The sequence below is a fragment of the Hyperolius riggenbachi genome, chromosome 3 (genome assembly GCF_040937935.1).
Source record: "Hyperolius riggenbachi isolate aHypRig1 chromosome 3, aHypRig1.pri, whole genome shotgun sequence".
Lineage (NCBI taxonomy): Eukaryota > Metazoa > Chordata > Amphibia > Anura > Hyperoliidae > Hyperolius > Hyperolius riggenbachi.
The window spans coordinates 106,997,946-107,012,880 of record NC_090648.1 but is presented as its reverse complement, the minus strand read 5'-3'; the positions used below and the strand labels follow the sequence as shown (position 1 = coordinate 107,012,880).

General features: G+C 44.1%; 1 protein-coding gene across 3 annotated transcripts in view; it reads left to right on the top strand.

Moving 5' to 3' along the window:
• The first annotated feature begins 817 nt into the window (after nt 1–817).
• LOC137561090 (CD5 antigen-like) overlaps nt 818–14,935 on the top strand; it is a 51,077-nt gene continuing 36,959 nt past the window's right edge. Inside the window, exons 1-2 of one of the 3 annotated variants that reach the window (XM_068272336.1) lie at nt 818–998; nt 8,958–9,079. In XM_068272336.1, coding sequence (XP_068128437.1) covers nt 947–998; nt 8,958–9,079 — 174 coding nt within the window. In that variant the 5' untranslated portion in view covers nt 818–946. The remainder of the gene's footprint in view (nt 999–8,957; nt 9,080–14,935) is intronic. The other 2 variants (XM_068272337.1, XM_068272335.1) reach the window with 2 other exon arrangements.

Here is a 14,935-nt window from a genome sequence, read left to right as displayed (position 1 = left end):
GGGCCAGGAGCGACACGCCCCCTCTCAGCGGGCAGCGGGGTCCTGGAAGCAGAGAGCAGAGATGGATCGCTCTGTTGGATGGGAGGCAGCCTTGCAGGGAGACAGGTAGATGAGAGAGAGGGGACATGGGTGCCACTGCCAGATATGTGTAGAGCACACATACTGGCTATAACGTGCTGCCCATTATAGGCTGGCTGTTCCGTAGTGCTGCACAGTGAACACATTGGAAGCTTTTGGCTCAGCACAGCTCAGTAACTTTGCAGACAGTGTGATTGCAGCGTAATATGATCCTCCTACACTCGGCACTAAACAGCTGCACTTATCTTCTGGGAATGCTTTCTTTCACTGTGCGACCTTTTCTTTCAAAGTACACAGATGAACATATAGGTGAAATATATGTAAAGCATATGACTTCAGCATGTGGGTATTACGTGCAAACATTTCTGCTCTCTGCTCGTCCCTCCTCCCTTCTCTGTCCACTCCCTGCCCTCTGTCCATCTTCTCCCCTTCTCTGTGTGTCCACTCCCTCCCCTTCTCCTGTCCACAGACCTGTCCTGCTGTTCATTTCACCCCCGAATGCTTCCGGTAGTAAAATGATCCGAGATTCGGATCAAAGATCCGGATCTCTTCAATGATCCGATTCGAATCATCCGGATCATTGAAAAGATCCGAACTTCCCATCTCTACCCAGCAGCCGCACACAGCACACAGTAGCGCTGAGAATGGGAGGAGTTGAGCGTCTCCTCTCCTCCTCGAACACAGCCACGCCCCGCAGCGTCTCCTTCCCTCCCCCGTACACACAGCCGCGCCCCGCAGTGCTTCCTCCCCTTTACACACAGGTACTCCCTGAGCCGCTCCTCCCCTCTCACACGTCTGTTCCTCTGCCTGCCTCCCCTCCCCCGTACCCAGAAGTCCTGCCCTTCTCCCCATTATCCTTTCCCTGGGAATGGAGCTGGCACTGCCCCTTTCCTGCTATCTGCTCTGCTTATCCTGTTTGGGTGAGTGTTTTTTTTAATAAGTTTATTATGTCTCAGCGATCCCGTCCCCAGACTGAGAGTCCCCAACACTCTTCCTGACTTGTCTCCTCTTCTGAACTTATCCAAACTGACGAGTCCTCCTGTTTACTAGAGATTCGATTGCTAGCTCTTCAGAACAGCGACACCTGCTGTTACTTCCCAGGAAATTTGTATTGCGAGCTGTATGTGTGAGTCGGAGCTGTTCTTGTTTTCTGGTAACAGTTTGTGTTATTATTTATATTGATTTCTAGTGTGTCAGCATTCTCTATTACTACTCTAAACTAAACAATGTATAGTTTACATATAGATAATGCTGTGCACAGAGTGCTGTAAAACGTACCTGCGGATGAAAATAGCGTAAACAGAGCAATACCAAAATATATGTTGGGTTAGTGCGCTGCATAAGCTAAAGTGCAGTTACTAATATCTACTATCAGGATCGTGATGATACTTTCACTGAGGCTTTCTGCGCTGCTTCTCATCGATCAACAGTAAGTGATCCCCATCTCCTTTCTGCAATTCGCACCCCACCTTTCCTGACCAGCAGAGCGAGTGGGAGGAGAGCAATGGGAGAGCGGCGAGTGCGGCAGGTCCGTATGACATGACGTCGGTGAGCCCGGGTTTTTTGTACTAGTGGTCTCTGGTCCTTAAAGAGACTCCGTAACAAAAATTGCATCCTGTTTTTTATCATCCTACAAGTTCCAAAAGCTATTCTAATGTGTTCTGGCTTACTGCAGCACTTTCTACTATCACCATCTCTGTAATAAATCAACTTATCTCTCTCTTGTCAGACTTGTCAGGCCTGTGTCTGGAAGGCTGCCAAGTTCTTCAGTGTTGTGGTTCTGTGATGCATCTCCCCCCTCCAGGCCCCTCTCTGCACACTGCCTGTGTATTATTTAGATTAGGGCAGCTTCTCTCTTCTCTCTTATCTTTTACAAGCTGGATAAATCCTTCTCTGAGCTGGCTGGGCTTTCACATACTGAGGAATTACATACAGGCAGAGCTGTCTGCACTCTGCAGGAAGAAACAGCCTGACACTTCAGTGGAAGATAGCTGCAGGGGGAAAGAAACACACAAATGATCTCTTGAGATTAAAAAGGAAGGGTGTATACAGCCTGCTTGTGTATGGATGTATTTTCTATGTGTGGACATACTGTACATCAATCTACTTCCTGTTTTGGTGGCCATTTTGTTTGTTTATAAACAAACTTTTTAAAACTGTTTTTAACCACTTTTAATGCGGCGAGGAGCGGCGAAATTGTGACAGAGGGTAATAGGAGATGTCCCCTAACGCACTGGCATGTTTACTTTTGTGCGATTTTAACAATACAGATTCTCTTTAAGAACCAGAGACCGCTGGTACTGAAGTGGTTCATGAATGGACCCTAATGCTAGGTGCACAACGATGCAATTTTCTGACTGTCCGATCGATTATTTGCAGCATGTCTGATCTGATTTCCGATCGATTTTCTGTTCACTTCTATGGAAAATCCATCTGAAAATCAGTTCGAAATCAGATCGGACATGTTGGAAATGATTGATCTGACAGTAAATCTGCCAGAAAATTGCATTGTGCGTGAGTACCTAGCATTAGGGTGCACAAACATTACTCAGTTTTCAACATCGATATCCGGTCGATTCAATCACAATGATCAAAACTGGAAAATATAGATGCTGCAAATATGGCAACAAAGCTATGTGCAAATGCCGCTAAGGACTGCCTAGGCCAAAAATCTGTACAGGAGGCCCATGACTCCTAAAGATCTGGTATGCCAGACTGACCGACCCGAAGTACATTGTTCTGCTACTTGCCCCACCGGCCAAAAGCCACTCCGTTGTGTGCCGTAGGTTGTTCTTCCTCCCCCTTCTTAGCAACAGGTGTATTATTAGCCACTAGGCTTGTGACATGACTGTACAACACTCAGCCCCAATCTGTTGATCCCTGCGGACGACGACATGGTACACAGTAAAAGGTTTTGAATGGGTGAATCAAAGAATTATATATGACTAGCTGATGGCCCAGGATTGCCCAGGTATGTATTTGGCTGGTGTTGGCTGTGCCCACTTTTTCTTACCCTAATACACAATTACTCAATGACCAAGTTTGTGAGGTTTTGCAGAATTTGCATTGAAATGACACAAATCTGATTGGCTGTTTGTGGCTTCACCCCATTTTCTGTATTTGAACCCCAGTCACCCAATGACCAACTGTACCAGGTTTGAGGTTTGTGCCATTAACAGTGCAAGAATTGGAGCAATTAAATAATCCCTTTGAAAATCAATAGGTGAATTTTGATGGGCTTTTGTAGGCTCCACCCACTTTTCTGATTATTCATCCCAGTCACACAGTGACCAACTGTGCAAAGTTAGAGAACCCTACCATTAACAGTGTAAGAATGGCTGCAGTTTACATTTTCCCAGTGAAATTTGTATTTGTCTCCGCCCACTTTTTGGTTATGATGATAAAAAGTATCCTATATGGTATTCCAGGTAATGTACTGTGTGTGTGCTAAACGCCATATAAATCCGCTCAGCCATTGTTGCGTGATTGGGTAACAAACATCCAAACTTTCACATTTATAATATTAGTGAGATTATTAATAATACCCAATGCCCAAGGATTGCTTCCTCAGTGTACCATGCACTTTTAGCTCTGGGCTTTATTTGGTGTTTAAAGTGAACATGAAGTACCATTTTGAAAAAAGCTAGATGCCATTGTCCTCCACAAAACCAATCCAGTTTTGGGACCCTTTAAGCAAATCCGACAAGGGATTTACTAACAAGGCTCCGAATATTTAGGGAAACCTTTCAAATGTTCTTTTATGTAACTTAGGGCCTGATTCACAAAGCGGTGATAACTCAGTTATCACGCCTAAAAGACTTTAGGCGTGATAACCTTTGCACCGCTGAGTTAGCAAGGCTTTGTGCTGATTATCGCGCGCAAAGTTTTGCGCCCGCAAACGCGCACGTGCGCGTGCTAAGTCCCGTAGGGCTTAATGGGCGCTGCGGAAAATTCCCGCAATTTTCTTCTTATCATGCCTAAACTGAGTTTAGGCGTGATAAAGGGCTTTTCACTGGCGTGCAAACACTTTGCACCGCTTTGTGAATCAGGCCCTTAGAGTAGCTACTGAAATGTTAGTTTTGGGAGTTTTACTTCTCTGTAAAGTTGGCTGACTGTATTTACATTGGATTGCCTTGTACACATGCCTGACTTAAATCGGCTGAGGCGGCCGATGGCCGACCACCTCAGCTGACAATCAGGTGTACGGTAGCTGGCGACCTCCGACCCCAAACCCGCAAATGACCCGCCGGGGGGGGGGGGGGGACGCCGATCCCATTTTCTTGCGACATTCCTCTGCCACATGACGTTCCTCTGCCACATGACGTTACGCACGCGCCGCTTGTCGGCCTTCCTTTGTCCCCACGCATAGCAGCACAGCATCTGTGCAGCCCAGCAATGTCACCCAAGGGAATCAGGATGTGGACCTGGAAGGGCTACATTCGTCAGAGGTTTGTACGCACCTTTAGGCTTTGTTCACATTGCATTCCATCCACGTTGGCGTTTTGCCGCGCGATTGCGGTATTTCACATCCTAACGTCAGTCAGGAAGTGAACTCTTTGATCAGGAAAATAATAAATACAATGTATTTATTCTTAAAAACGCGAACGCAATCGCTGCATAAAGCAATTTTGTGAGCGTTTGCATTTTTCCTATACCTTCCATTGAGGCAAAATCACCTCAAAAATGGCTCAAGCACTGCTTTTCTGACCTGAACGCAGACGGAACGCTCCAATCTGAACTACACCATAGAGAAGCATGGTGTAATCGCTTAAAAATTGGCCAAAATCGCCTCTAGTGGGAACGAGCCCTTACACTGATTGTTTATCTGCCTAATTATGTGTTTTGGTGCTTGAAAAAGGGCTGGATACAATTCGAAACAGACTGGAGCTACTGCACACGCTCCTGTAATCTGGATGAACAACTGAATACTTACTGTATACTGTATGCTACACGATTTTGTTGCAATAAAATTGTTAAAAAATATTTGGAAGACTACTATTTTTAAAAGTACAACGAATTTACTGTATTGAATGAAATATTGGTGTGGTGATCACCCCCTAGAAGTACTTCCGTGTTCCCTTCCTCCCACAACAGACAAAGGGCTTGATTCAGAAAGCGGTGCTAACTGTTAGCACGCTTGTGAAAAGCTCTCTATCACGCCTAAACTCAGGTCGTGATAAAATCAACACGCAAGCAAAACTTTGCGTGCGCACAGCACGGTGCGCACAAACGGCGCACCCGATCCGCTTATAAGGTCGCATGAGTGCGACTTTAACTATGCATAGTGCAACGTTAAGGTCGCACCCCATGCGTCCTTATAGGCGCATTGGGTGCGCCGTTATTGTCACACCGCGGTGCGACATTTTGCGTGCACAGCGCTGTGCGTGCGCAAAGCTTTGCGCATGGGACTTTGCGCGCGAGTTGATTTTCAAAACGGTGCTAACCTAGTTAGCACCCTACTTAACACGCCCAACGTCTTTCGGTGTGCTAACTAGGTTAGCACCGCTTTCTGAATCAAGCCCATAGTATTACTAAATGTACTGAAAAAGGAGGCCTTGATCAAAAATGCTGTATGCCTGTATGCTTGCATCATTTATTTTTCATGTTTTTAAGATACAAGCATGACAACCCAAGTATGTGTAGTCTAATCTCTTATGCTATGCTTACTATGGTTATTGTCTCCATTTGAGTAATGTGTCTTAAACCTTCCCAACTGCTTCCGAAAGTTACACTCATAATTATTTCTCTGCTCAAGTGCTGATGTAAACACCATGTACTGAAAAGACTGACAATGAATCTTGCAATGTCAATAAAAGCAATTGTATGTCATTATATCTGTATAGGAAAGCTGAGAAATTTTGGCATCACGCTGCCATGTTGTATTGTACATCCCTATATGGAACTGGTGTTCCATAGTAAGTATTTTGGGACCCCATATTGTGTCATATATGTTTTATGTGCGGATGAGGTTCCAGAACAGTAGAGCATATACAGGGAGTGCAGAATTATTAGGCAAGTGGTATTTTTGAGGAATAATTTTATTATTAAACAACAACCATGTTCTCAATGAACCCAAAAAGCCATTCATATCAAAGCTGAATATTTTTGAAAGTAGTTTTTAGTATGTTTTTAGTTTTAGCTATTTTAGGGGGATATCTGTGTGTGCAGGTGACTATTACTGTGCATAATTATTATGCAACTTAACAAAAAACAAATATATACCCATTTCAATTATTTATTTTTACCAGTGAAACCAATATAACATCTCAACATTCACAAATATACATTTCTGGCCCATTAAGACCCACTCTCATTTCATCAGTCCATAAAACCTTACAAAAATCAGTCTTGAGATATTTCTTGGCCCAGTCTTGACGTTTCAGCTTGTGTGTCTTGTTCAGTGGTGGTCGTCTTTCAGCCTTTCTTACCTTAGCCATGTCTCTGAGTATTGAACACCTTGTGCTTTTGGACACTCCAGTGATGTTGCAGCTCTGAAATATGGCCAAACTGGTGGCAAGTGGCATCTTGGCAGCTGCACGCTTGACTTTTCTCAATTCATGGGCAGTTATTTTGCGCCTTGGTTTTTCCACACACTTCTTGCGACCCTGTTGACTATTTTGAATGAAACGCTTGATTGTTCGATGATCACGCTTCAGAAGCTTTGCAATTTTAAGAGTGCTGCATCCCTTTGCAAGATATCTCACTATTTTTGACTTTTCTGAGCCTGTCAAGTCCTTCTTTTGACCCATTTTGCTAAAGGAAAGGAAGTTGCCTAATAATTATGCACACCTGATATAGGGTGTTGATGTAATTAGACCACACCCCTTCTCATTACAGAGATGCACATCACCTAATATGCTTAATTGGTAGTAGCCTTTTGAGCCTATACAGCTTGGAGTAAGACAACATGCATAAAGAGGATGATGTGGTCAAAATACTCATTTGCCTAATAATTCTGCACTCCCTGTACACTGAGTGGCCACAAATTAGAGGCACCCTCTTATAACGAGCTGGTCCACCTTTTGCTCTGATCACAGCCTATATTATTCTTTGCATGGACTCAAGATGCTTATTATTCTTTGCATGAACTCTGCAAAGAGGAATGTTGACCCATGCTGACATAATTGCAGCTCTAAGTTGGGTCAGGTTGCGTTTCCTAGCTTTGATGTGATCTTTCAACATCTTCCCACAAATTCTCAGTGGGATTGCTGTGGGGGGACTGAGCTAGCCACGGAAGCAGGATAAACTCTTATTGATGTACCTGAGGTGGCAAGGGCCCACAACAGGCATCTTTTCATATTTTTCTGTGATACCAAAGGCACCCTTGATGGTCTTCTGTTGCTAAAGCCCATCCTTTGCAAAGTCCGTCTTGTTGTGCGTTGGGATATGCTTTGTGATGCACCTGCATTGAATTCAGCTGTAATTTATCATGTTATTGCCTTTCTGTTGCTATGCATGCTTTCACCTCTCTCGTTCACCAGCCTTTTTTTTTAACCAGAATAGTCCTTATCGCTTCAAACATTTTTTGCCTCAACTGCCACTCTCCAAACACCCGAGATACTGTTGGGTGAGAAAAATCGAAAGGTTTCAGAGATGCTAGCACCAGTTCTATTTGCATCAATGATCATCCCTTGTTCATAGTCAGTTAAAGAGAGCCTGAAGCCTCCCCAAAACACTGTTTTTACTTTACAATCATGTTAAGCATTAATGCCTACCTGAAACGCAGCATCCCCGTGGCTGAACTTTCAATTAATCCCCCCCGAATTCCCTTGGGGAAGATTTGGGGCTCCTTCCGCGTAGAGGCAGAGCTCCCGTCAATCTGTGCGGATCTCCGCCTCTCCCCACCCCTCTCAGTCTTCTTTCACTGAGAGGGGCGGGGAGAGGTGGGGGCTGATCTAAAGAAGGAGATGTAAAACACCTGTTGTGATCTGCTACATCTGAGGGAAGCACACCAAAAAGCATGACAGAGATGCATTTACACAACAATATGGTCCTGGATGTGCCTGAAAAGGTGGTAACGGCCCATTTCTGTCCTCGTCATCGGCTGATAAAGTCTTAAGATGGTACCTGGATATTTGTAATGATTATGCTTGGTGTATTTTAAATGTTATCATAAAATCTATACAAGTAGATGTACAGAGGTGCCAAAAAGGATAAAATATGCTAAAATGTTTAAAATATTCGGGTGGCAGCGGTGGACCGGCCACTCAGAAATAGACTCGATGCTGTCGCTTAAGATAAAGCGGTTCTGTTCATGGAGTATGTGAATAAATTGTCTTTATCTTAAGCGACAGCATCGAGTCTATTTCTGAGTGGCCGGACCACTGCCGCCACCCGAATATTTTAAACATTTTAGCATATTTTATCCTTTTGGCGCCTCTGTACATCTACTTGTCAAGATATCCACCCTTGGTGGTTGGAAGGGTGACAAACCCTCCTTTCTTTCTTCAGAGAGCGACATCTTAATCCTGAGTGGGGACAGGTCTAATCTCCCCACCTGCCTATATAGTGGTTGCCTAAACGGTAACCCATGTTTGTAAGTATAATACTTACTCCACACTAATTCTCCCTGATCCAATACATACTACACTATATTGGGCTCTCGGTTTCTCTGTTTTATAAAATCTATACAGTAACTCAGCACAAAATAATACTGTTAGTCATATCTGTAATTAGTGGCCATAAGACAATGTATGTCTGAGGTGAAGAAATAAAAACTAATAAAAACTGGTCAATAATTCATTTTGAGACCCTGGTTAGTCCACAATTGAAGTCCATTATTATTATATCTGTTACAGTAACACACAGTGTCTACACCCTATGTCCTTACTGCTGAATGACCCGATGATCTGGTTCTTCTATTTTTCTGTCTTGATTAGGTCTGAGAGTTGCTGCAGGACTCCATAGTTCACTGGTGACTTTCCATAACGAGACAATAGTGGAGAGTGGAGAATCGTGCCAAGGGATCATCCTCGTCTTCCATAATGACACCACCAGCCTGGTATAGTCACTGCTGTTCTTTAGTTTTACTCCTAGTAAAGTCTGCATGAAAGAATTACAGTAATAAGTCTTTGACCCACAGCAATTTAACTTATCAAAGCAAACATGTTCTGTGCATTTTGAATACAAAGTACGATAACACGTAAGGTGCAAGTAGGTAGAAATACTGTATGACTTTACATGTAGTTTGGACTCGCAGCTAACCAGGACCCTTGAGCCATGGGAGACTCTAAGGAAATAGTAAAGCCATTCTTTGGTATGTTGCCTTCATCTTTCTATTGAACCTTCCCCCGTGTTGTGTGGATTCGGTGACTACTGCTGACGTGTGGTAGGAGTGGTTACAGGCCTATTTTCCTTGGAATAAATGCTCCAGTTTGCCCATCATAGCACCTTGGGTTTAATGGCACGCAGTGTTTTCTGAGAGCATACGTTGCATAATATGTTGTCTAGTAGTTACTTTTTAGTAAGGAGCCCTTGGGTTTTCATAGAGTTTCCCTACATAGATGTTTGATAACGGACATTACTGTGATACCTGTAAATGAACTGAAACGGCATAACTTCCTGTTCCCTAAAGCTATCCAAGCACAGGTTTAATGGCCCAATTTGGCAAGCAGTCTATCAGTATCTGTTCCTGGTCAGAAATCGACTAGGTAGTAGTGATCAAAGTATGACCTTACTCTACTAAATCTTAATCGGGTTTTCTGTGCGTGTTTTTCTGCATACTTTTTCTGCACGCCAAGTGTCTTTCTATGCAGGAAAACGCGCGTGTTTTTTTCACAGCAGCTGATATCGTTGATAGAGAAAACAGACAGAATGTGCAGAGTCATCATGCAGAATGTCAGTTTTTTTTCTGCACTCAAACAACATATTAAGTGTGAACTAGCCTATTGATTAACATGAGTTCTCAGTTTTTCTGTGCAGAAAACGCACAGGAAAGCAGTCAAGTGTGTTCCCTGACAAAAATCTTCTAATTTTGTTCTTCCCCCACAAGTGAACAAGCTGACTGGCATCTCTGTCTCAGGCAAAGCAAAGCCCAGTTAGGGGAGTATTTTGACGGCTCTGTTTATTTTAATTTTTTTGCTATTTTTTATATACTTCTAACATATACCCATTTCATTATTTCTCTTACTTAGAAATAGGATAATTTGTAGTAGTGCCCTTTTCACAGTTGCTGGATGTATTCTAGTGGAGTCAAATTTGTTGCTGTTATATTGCAAAGCATGCTGGGAGCTAAGTATCTGAAGAGAAGAGGACGCTTCCTTGTGATTGTGTCCAGCATTGTGATTGGCAGGAGGCAGCAACCACTTGAGGAACGCAGTGTTAAACCCCCGTAAAGACCAGGCCATTTTTCTCTAAATGGGCCACTGCAGCTTTAAGGCCTTGCTGCAGTGCCGCACAACTCAGCACACAAGTGATTACCCCCCTCACCTTTTCTCCTCACCAACAGAGCTTTCTGTTGGTGGGGTCTGATCGCTCCCCCAGTATTTATTTATTTTTTCTATAAATATTTATTACATTATTTTACAAATATATTTCTTTCTTTATTTAGTTTTTTTTTTTCCAAACTCCCTCCTTCCTCCAGCTAGCCAATAGCGGCGATTGCTCTCCTGTCTCCCAGGGAGACAGCCGTGCCACACGGCTGTCCCCAGTGCAGCGCTGCCTTAGATGGCAGCACTGTCTGTACAGCAAAAAAGATGGCAGTTTCGCCGTCTAACAGTCTCGGCGATCGCTGCTGGGAGATTGAAGGCCCCATTCCCAGCTTGAAGGAGATGCAGAGCCTGCCTGATTGCTGTACAAACAGAACTGCTGTGTAAATGGCATAATTTCCGTTAAAGGACTTCCGAGGCCAAATGTTTAAAAAAAACATAAAAAAGTTATATACCTGTGTAACTTTGTAGGACACGGAGGACGCCGTCCGCGCCCTCCGTGCCCTCCGTGCCGTTCCGCCGGGTCCCCGCCGCTCATAGCCCCCCCGGACGGCTCCCGACCCCACGGCCAGGGTCGGGCTCTCTGCCTGTATCAAGATGGCCGCCGGCCCTGGCCGCGGCTGCGCACTCCGCATTGCCGCTAGTGCGGCTGCGCAGCTCCAGGGCCAGCCCTCCGATACACGCATCCTGTTGTAACTTGTGAAGACAGAAGCACAGAAAGCATTTAATAACTCTGCCTTACCTTGGTCATCCACCATTGAGTTCCCACCCTCATCCTTTAGGAGTCCTATACAGTCAACCTTTCTTTTTTAAGAGTTGATGTACTTGTAAAACTTTTTTGGGTTAGATTTAATATCCCTAGCGATTTGATTTTCAGCTTCAGTCTTTGCCAGCCTAATTTCTTTTTTTTTTACAATTTTTATTGCACTCCTTATAATTGCTTAATGCAGCCTCGGTCCCCTCCTGTTATAGGACCTTATAGGCATTCTTTTTCCTCTTCATTTTATCTCTAACCTTTCTATTCATCCATAGAGGCCTTTTTATATTCCTAGACATTTTGTTTCCATATGGGATATACATACTACAATATTGTAGTAGTTGAAAAACAACAGTTAAAATTTGGCAGTTGTAAAATGACAGTTAGAAAATGACAGGTGGAAAATGACAGGTGGAAAATGGCAGTTGAAAAATGGCAGTTAAAATTTGACAGTTGAAAAATGACAGTTGGAAATGGCAGTTAAAATTTGACAGTTGAAAAATGGCAGTTGGAAAATGACAGTTAGAAAATGGCAGTTGGAAAATGACAGTTGGAAAAAGACAGTTGGAAATGGCAGTTAAGATTTGACAGTTGGAAAATGGCAGTTGGAAAATGGCAGTTAAAATTTGGCAGTTGGAAAATGACAGTTGGAAAATGGCAGTTAAAATTTGACAGTTGAAAAATGGCAGTTGGAAAATGGCAGTTAAAATTTGACAGTTGGAAAATGACAGTTGGAAAATGGCAGTTAAAATTTGACAGTTGGAAAATGGCAGTTGGAAAATGACAGTTAAAATTTGACAGTTGGAAAATGGCAGTTGGAAAATGACAGTTGGAAATGGCAGTTGGAAAATGACAGTTGGAAATGGCAGTTAAAATTTGACAGTTGGAAAATGGCAGTTAAAATTTGACAGTTGGAAAAGGGCAGTTGGAAAAGGGCAGTTGGAAAAGGACAGTTGGAAAAGGACAGTTGGAAAATGACAGTTAAAATTTGACAGTTGGAAAATGGCAGTTAGAAAATGGCAGTTGGAAAATGACAGTTGAGAAATGACGTTCAACTTTTAACTGCCATTTTCTAACTGTCAAATTCTAACTGCCATTTTCAACTGCCAAATTTCAACTGCCCTTTTCTAACTGTCTTATTTAAACTGTAATTTTCCAACTGTCAAATTTCAACTGTTTAAAGGACCACTACAGTAAAAAAAAGTGAGCAGTTGAAGGAGAAATTAAGTGAGCTGCATATTGAGGCTGCCATATTTATATAAACAAGCTGACACTTACCTGCGGCTTCTATCGGCCCCCTGCAGCGGTAATGTCCTACGCCGTCCTCTTCTGATCCTCCGTTCCCCGCCGCCAGTCCCAGTGTAATCACATGAGGTATTACAATGCGGCTGTGCAGTAAGCTCCCGATGACGCGAGCAGGAGCTAACATTATTCGTCTGTTTAGATGAATATTAAACCGGTACCGGCGGCGGGAAACGGAGCATCGTAGGAGGACAGCACAGGACATTACAGCTGCAGAGGGCCAATAGAAGCCCCAGATAAGTGTCAGCTTGTTTGATTGATTTTTAGAACCCCACAGAACCTCTTTAAAGAAGACCTAAACTCAAGCACTGCAGTCAAGGAAAACAAATACTACTGCGCATGCGCACACACTGACAAGGAGAACTTTGGGGCTCCCAGAGCTGGATCCCTTCTACTGTGGAGGAAGGGGGAAACCTATTTAGGATACAAAGGCCTCCCCTTCCCTGAGGTAAGTACTTCCCGGGGCACTTTTTTCTTACAGGTACACTTTAAGAAAAGAAGAGGGCATATGGGAGGGGAAAAGTAGGAGGCATTAGTAGGGAAAACGACTACAATTAGATTGCAAGCCCACAAATTGTCAGTATTGACAATCTGTAGGTAGATTGCCAATATAGGTAGCCTTGCAAGTTCCTCTCTTTCCCCTCCCCCGCATACATATGAACTGCCCGCCGGGAGACTTGGGCGCAGGATACAGTTGGTATACGGCTATTGCTGGAAGCCGAATTGCAGGGTTTTAAAAGCAACTTTAGCACTGTCTTCTGATGGCGCCGAAGTTACTGACTGTGCACCCCTATAGCCGTAATTCCTATTTCGGCCTATGATGGCGCCGGCTGCGCCCAAATCTCCTACACTGTTATTACAGTGCTCGCTCCCCCCCCCCCCCCCCCCGCATAATTATAGGTAGCCTAGTCCCACCATCCGAGAGCTGAGAGCTAGGCAGTGACTCACCACAAAGTTCGGCTCCCCCCTTGCTCACTCCTTGCTGTGCTGCCCTGCGGAATAATTCACACCTCAGATCATCGGTAAGCCAGCCGCAGAGAAGTGACAGTCAGGCAAACGGTGCATGGTGACGGCGCGTATACTTCAAATACAGGAAGTGAGCAGTGATGTCCCTTTCTGTATCTGCACCATTACTGTGCACGATTTGCCTGGCTGTCTCTTCCCCACTGATCTGAGGTCTGAAGTATGCCACAGAGCAGCGCAGCAAGAAGCGAGGAGAAGCGAAGAAGGGAGGAGGAGTCAAACTTTGTGGGGACAGGACCAGGACAAATGGCAGGCGGGCAATAAAGTGGCAGGCAAACCTGGAGTGTACCACCTGGCCAACAGCAAAGTACCACCGGTGGTACGTGTACCACAGGTTGAAAAGCCTTGCATTAGGGGACCTGTGAATTTACACAAACATATGACTTACTAACCTGGAGTTAGACTTTAAAGTGGACCTACAATCTGGCACAGGATACATTTAAAATCTTTTTGACTGTATTGTGCATCCCAAGTGTAAATCACACCCCAGCCACACCCCTAGTCACTTATGCCACAAATAATGGCATAATTCCAACACACTAATGCATTCTATCATCATATTTTCTCCCTCATATTGACATTTGAAAATAAGCTATATAATGTATCAGTTCAGAGGTTGGGAGTAAAGCAGGGGGTAGGGAACCTATGGCTCGGGAGCAAGATGTGGCTCTTTTGATGGCTACATCTGGCTCACAGTTAGGGGTTGATTCACTAAGCTACACAGCTCAAGCAGCTTAGCGTGGTGTGGCAGCGCAAGTAAAATTTTCAAAGTAGGCACGCTACTGCTGTACCGTGCACTACTAACTTTCTCGTGCTCCACCCAAAACTAACGGCCGCTCCATTTGTCCCACCCTGGATCCTGTCAGGTCCAGTGACTTTGTAGGATGAGATCCCTGCACTTTGATTGGCCCAAAAGGCTGCCTGTCACTTGACAGGCAGCCTATTGGGCGAATCTCGTCCTACAAAGCGAATCAATCCCCAAGTCAGCTAGCTAATTGTATAAGCTGTTAGTCGGTATTTCTCCTGTCTGGCTCTCAGGGAAATTGCTGTTGTTGCTGAAACCCAAGAGAAGCTGAAGACGTATCTGACACTTCCGCTGCCTGGAGGATCAACAATATACACATCACCAAGGCAACAGGGACATGGGCCCTCTGCTGCGCAAGCACACTGTGCCAGTTTGAAACCTATTGTATAGCTCTCACAGAATTACATTTTCAAATATGTGGCATTTATGGCTCTGTCAGCCAAAATGGTTCCTAACCCCTGGAATAAAGTTTAGAGTCACAGAAACCGTTTTTTCCCCTGAGAAATACATATATTTAACCATCAGATTTGAAAGAGGGACTGA